The 6,302-nt window shown below is 38.8% G+C and overlaps 1 protein-coding gene across 1 annotated transcript in view; it reads right to left on the bottom strand.

The window, feature by feature from the left end:
* Nucleotides 1-866: 866 nt before the first annotated feature.
* The window catches only part of LOC113823946 (hemocyte protein-glutamine gamma-glutamyltransferase), a gene marked incomplete at its 3' end in the record, with an annotated part of 18,799 nt that continues 13,363 nt past the window's right edge, over nt 867-6,302 (bottom strand). Inside the window, 6 exon segments of the mRNA XM_070115342.1 lie at nt 867-1,035; nt 3,096-3,247; nt 4,332-4,446; nt 4,828-5,002; nt 5,432-5,593; nt 5,717-5,781. Coding sequence (XP_069971443.1) covers nt 867-1,035; nt 3,096-3,247; nt 4,332-4,446; nt 4,828-5,002; nt 5,432-5,593; nt 5,717-5,781 — 838 coding nt within the window.

The following is a 6,302-nucleotide window of genomic DNA, read 5'->3' as shown; positions in this document are numbered from 1 at the left end:
AAAATGGGAATGGGAATGGGAATAGAAAATGGGAATGGGAATGGGAATATCAAATGGGAATGGGAATAAAAATGGGAATGGGAATAGAAAATGGGAATGGGGATATCAAATGGGAATGGGAATAGAAAATGGGAGTGGGAATAGAAAATGGATGTGAATAGAAAATGGGAATGGGGATAAAAACTGTTTTTCTTTATATTTCTCTTTATCGTTCTCTTTCTCTCTCGATCTTTCTCTTTCTCTTTCTCTCTGGATCTTTCTCTTTCTTTCTCTCTTTATCTTTCTCTTTCTCTCTCGAACTGTCTCTTTCTCTTTCTGTTTCTCACCCTCTCTTCCTCTCTCTCTCCCCTCATCCTCACCCTCCCTCCCTCCCTCTCTCTCTCTCACTCTCCCTCCCTCACCCTCATTATCTCTTCCTACTTTTCCCTCTTCCTCTTTACCTTCTTCCCTCACCCTCACCCTCTCACCCTCCCTCACCCTCCTTATCTCTCTCTACTTCTCCCTCTTCCTCTTTACCTCCTTCCCTCTCTCTTTCTCTCCCTCACCCTCATTATCTCTTCCTACTTCTCCCTCTTCCTCTTTACCTCCTTCCCTCACCCTCACCCTCTCACCCTCCCTCACCCTCCTTATCTCTCTCTACTTCTCCCTCTTCCTCTTTACCTCCTTCCCTCTCTCTCTCTCCCTCACCCTCCTTATGTCTCTCCCTCCCCCCTCTCTCCCTCTCTCCCCTCACCCTCACCCTCACCCTCCCCCCTCTCTCCCTCTCTCCCCTTACCCTCACCCTCACCCTCACCCTCACCCTCTCTCCCTCTCTCACCCTCCATTATCTCCCTTATCTCTTCCTACTTCTCCCTCTTCCTCTTTACCTCCTCTTGTTCGTGGTGAGCTTCTTGAACCCGTCCTGGGCCGTGTCGTCCTTCTGCCAGTGCACGACGTCGGCGTTGACCTCGGCCAGCACGAAAGGCACGTCGTACTTGAACTCCATTTGACCTCTGCGGATGGCCTCGTGGGAAGCCGGTCCGCACTGGAAGGAGCCTGGAAGAAAAGGCGTGGCATGTTTTTTTTTTTTGTTTTTTTTTGACTTTCGGAAAGGTGGGAATAGATGGGAATGGGAATAGAAAATGGGAATGGGGAAAACGCGTGGCATGTTTTTTTTTTCTTTTTTTTTGACTTTCGGAAAGGTGGGAATAGATAGGAATGGGAATAGGAAAAAAGGAGCGAATAGAAAATGGGAATGGAAATGGGATTAGAAGATGGGAATGGGAATAGGAAATGGGAGCGAATAGAAAATGGGAATGGGGAAAAACGCGTGGCATGTTTTTTTTTTTTTTTTTTTTTTTGACTTTCGGAAAGGTGGGAATAGATGGGAATGGGGATAGAAAATGGGAATGGGAATAAGAAAAAAGGAGCGAATAGAAAATGGAAATGGGAATGGGAATAGAAAATGGGAATGGGAATAGGAAATGGGAGCGAATAGAAAATGGGAATGGGGAAAAAGCGTGGCATTTTTTTTTTTTTTTTTGACTTGCGGAAAGGTGGGAATAGATGGGAATGGGGATAGAAAATGGGAGTGGGAATGGGAATAGGAAAAAAGGAGCGAATAGAAAATGGGAATGGGAATGGGAATAGAAAATGGGAATGGGAATAGGAAATGGGAGCGAATAGAAAATGGGAATGGGGAAAACGCGTGGCATATTTTTTTTTTTTTTTTTTTGACTTTCGGAAAGGTGGGAATAGATGGGAATGGGGATAGAAAATGGGAATGGGGATAGAAAATGGTAATGGGAATGGGAACAGGAAAAAAGGAGCGAATGGAGATGGGAATGGGATTAGAAAATGGGAATGGGAATAGGAAATGGGAGCGAATAGAAAATGGGAATGGGGAAAAACGCGTGGCATGTTTTTTTTTTTTTTTTTTTTTTTTTTTTTACTTTCGGAAAGGTGGGAATAGATGGGAATGGGGATAGAAAATGGGAATGGGAATGGGAATAGAATATGGGAATGGGAATAGGAAATGGGAGCGAATAGAAAATGGGAATGGGGATAGAAGATGGGAATGGGAATAGAAAATGGCTTTTAGCTGTGAATCACAGTAACTATCTTTTGTTTGTTTTTTGCCGTTTTATGATAATAATGATGATTATAATATCAACACTGATAATAAAGATAATAATAACAATAAGAAAAATGATAATAATAGCAATAATAATGATAATAATGATAATAATAATAATAATAATAATAATAATAATAATAATAATAATAATAATAATAATAATAATAATAATAATAACAATAATGATAATAACAATAATAATAATCATAATAATAACAATAATAAGAATGATAATAATAACAACAATAATAATGATAATAATAGCAATAATAATAATAATGATAATAATAGCAACAATAATAAGGATAATAATAGCAATAATAAGAAGGATAATAATAGCAATAATAATGATAATAATAATGACTATGATATGATAACAATAATGAAAATAATGATAATAATGATTATAATTGTCATCATTATCATCATCATTATCATCAATCATCATTCCACTTTTACCATGGTCTTAATATCAATGATAATAATAGCAATAATAATGATAATAATAATGATAATAATAATAATGATTATGATAGCAATAATGTTAGAAATGATAATACCAATTATATTTTGATAATAATAGCAATAATGATAATGATAATAGTAATGATTATGATATGATAGCAATAATGAAAATAATGATAATGTCTTTTATAATTGTCACCATTAGCATCATCATTATCATCAATTATCATTCCACTTTTACCATGGTCTTAATATCAATGATAATAATAGCAATAATAATAATAATAATAATAATAATAATAATAATAATAATAATAATAATAATAATAATAATAATAATAATAATAATAATAATAATAATAATAATGATGATGATGATGATGATAATAATAATGATTATGATATGATAGCAATAATGAAAATGATGATAATATCGATTATAATTGCCACCATCATCATCATCATTATCATCAATCATCATTCCACTTCTAAAATGGTCTTGATATCAACTTACCATCACTTGTCTCCTGTGGCGTCGCGTCGATGACCTGCCAGCCGCTGTAACCCTGTGGCAGGTCAGGTCGGGTCATCCACACGTCATTCCATACGTGGAAGTTCCAAATTGAATCGTAGAGACCTCCAGGGGTCACGCCGCGGTATGAGGAGCTATGGGGAAAATAGGATAAAGGTGAGAATAGAGAAAAATGGATAAAGATGAGAATAGAGAAAAAGGGATAAAGGTGAGAATAGCGAAAAAGGGATAAAGATGAGAATAGAGAAAAAGGGATAAAGGTGAGGATAGAGAAAAAGGGATACAGGTGAGAATAGAGAAAAAGGGATAAAGGTGAGAATAGAGAAAAAGGGATAAAGGTGAGAATAGAGAAAAAGGGATAAAGGTGAAAATAGAGAAAATAGGATAAAGGTGAGAATAGAGAAAAATAGGATAAAGGTGAGAATAGAGAAAAATGGATAAAGGTGAGGATAGAGAAAAAGGGATAAAGGTGAGAATAGGGAGAAAATAGGATAAAGGTGGGAATAGAGAAAAAGGGAAAAAGGTGAGAATAGAGAAAAAGGGACAAAGGTGAGAATAGAGAAAAAGGGATAAAGGTGAGAATAGAGAAAAATGGGATAAAGGTGAGAATAGAGAAAAAGGGATAAAGGTGAGGATAGATAAAAATAGGATAAAGGTTAGAATAGAGAAAAAGGGATAAAGGTAAGAATAGAGAAAAAGGGATAAAGATGAGAATAGAGAAAAGGGGATAAAGGTGACAATAGAGAAAAAGGGATAAAGGTGAGAATAGAGAAAAAAGGGATAATGGTGAAAATAGAGAAAAAAGGGATAAAGGTGAGAATAGAGAGACAAGAGGATAAAAAACGTTTTCTTTTGTACTGTGTGAATAGAAAATGGGAATTGGGATAGAAAATGGGAATGGAGATAGAAAATGGGAATGGGAATATAAAATGGGAATGGGAATATAAAATGGGAATGGGAATAGAAAATGGGAATGGAAACAGAAAACGGGAATGGGAGTAGTAAACGGGAATGGAAATAGAAAGCGGGAATGGAAATAGAAAACGGGAATGGAAATAGAAAACCGGAATGGGAATGGGAATAGAACTCCAAGATGGATGAATATGTGGAATAGGATGGACAAGAACCCGTGTCGGTTCTTCGGGGACAAATTCACTCATTTACAGAACCCGTAGAGAGTCAGAGCGGGTTGCAATTGCACATGATTGCCGGACTTACTCGATCTCGTCTCCTTTCTCGTCCACGTATTCGTCAATGGTGAGGGAGACGTTGGTGTCGTGTGCAGAGGCGAAGTTGCTGACCACTCGACTGGGCAGACCGAGAGCACGGCATACTGCGGGGCATGAAATGTACCGTCAAGAGATTACTGGGTAGGGGTGCTATAATCATGTTTTTTTTTTTTTTTTTTTTTTTTTTTTTTTTTTTTTTTTTTTTGCAACTTCGAATTCGCATTAAATATCCTTTTTTTCTAGAAGTTCGAGCTAGATCAGGCTCGGGTTTGAATAAGAGGGTGCAAGTTTCATCAAAATCGGCAGGAAAAATCTCAAAATCTAAAAACCGAACAGACGGTCCCCTTAAACGTATCATCGGGAGATATACTGGGTAGGGATACTACAGGAATGGACTTCCGTAAGCTCGAATTCGCCTTAAACAGCCTCCTTTATCCGGAATGCTTTGTTCAGGGTCTAACAGAAGCCCGTCTAAGTTCAGTGACCTGTGTTGACGACTCCGGCGAAGACCCAGCACTGGCCGTACCGGACCGGGCGCTTGCTCCTGATGTACTCCTCCATGATCTTGATGGAGCCTGACCACGACGAGGGGGACTTCCCGTCTTCGTACTTGCCGTCCCAACGACCCACGATCACGCCGTTGTCGTCGTTGCTGTTCACCTTTGGGTGGAGAACGGAAAGGGTTACTGGACTTGAACGCAATCACAGTGACGCGTACAGTTGAAAGGAAACGCTGCCTTTATAGGAATCAATTTTAAAATGTTTTTAACACAGTAACGTGTACAGTTGAAATGAAATCCTGCCTTTATGGGAATCAATTTATAGTTTTTAGTTCGTTTCTATTGTGGGAGTTTCGGGATAATGGGCTTGTTTGGCGGTGTGATACTGTGCTTTGTAGCCTCAAGGACAAACAGTACATTGTAAAATATTATATCGTTGGACAAACAGTACGTTGTAAAATATTATATCGTTGGACAAACAGTACATTGTAAAATATTGTAAAATATCATATCGTTGACGGATCATCTCAGAAAATGTCACATCGTCCAGCCTCGGAGAAAAAGGGAAACGCGAGAAGCCCCCGCATACCATCTTGGAAATGGCCCTGGACACGCGGATGGGGTCGCCACGGGACTCCGGCGCGATGCCCGACCTCTCCAGCAGCAGCACACTCGCCGGCAGCACAGCGTCGTCGAACTGCCCGAAGACCCAAGGGCGTCCGTGGGGGTAGGGGTAGTTGCCCACCCAGATCTGGAGGGCGGGGGATGGCAGCGGTCAGTAGCGCTCAGTGGGCAAGAAACATTTCCTTCTATAATGACAGATACATATTTTTTTTTGTCCCCCGAAATCTACTGAAGGCGACTGGGCACTGACCTTCCCCACGTCAGCCAGAACGTATTCGTCTCGTTTCTCTTCGTCCGGCAGGTACGTCCCATCATCTGCAGGAACACAAGATATATGCTAAGATATATTATAAATTAATATATAGATTAGAGACAAAGTAAAAGGAGGGCATTAATCCAGTTCAAATAGACAAGATAGATTTGAGTAAGGTTCGTAATAATAAATAATCTTAAAGCTTTTCAGTAACTGTCGATCTCCATCTCACAAACGAGTTAACAATTTTTTTTAAAAACTGTTCATGGACATTATAACACTGGTTAATAGTTATTTCCAAGAACCTTTGTTCTCGCATCTACCTGTCCTAACCTATTTTTTATACAGTGGTAATTGATATTCAAATTTTATCATCCCCTTTCCCTGCAGTTCTAGATGTCTACGGTTTATCATGCATCTAGTCATTAGAAGATTCATAATTAGCCTTTAAAATTAGATTAACTTTCTTTAACTTTGCAGGAATGCTCAGGTACGACACGGGAGTTGGAATACCTTAATTACTCATAATCAGATTCATCAAAGTCAGATAAGCACAGGAGGAGTCTGCAATTTTTCGATCAGT

Source organism: Penaeus vannamei, chromosome 37, assembly GCF_042767895.1.
Source record: "Penaeus vannamei isolate JL-2024 chromosome 37, ASM4276789v1, whole genome shotgun sequence".
NCBI classification, from domain to species: Eukaryota; Metazoa; Arthropoda; class Malacostraca; order Decapoda; family Penaeidae; genus Penaeus; species Penaeus vannamei.
Note: the sequence above shows the minus strand (reverse complement) of the source record. Positions and strands in the feature narration are given on the sequence as shown.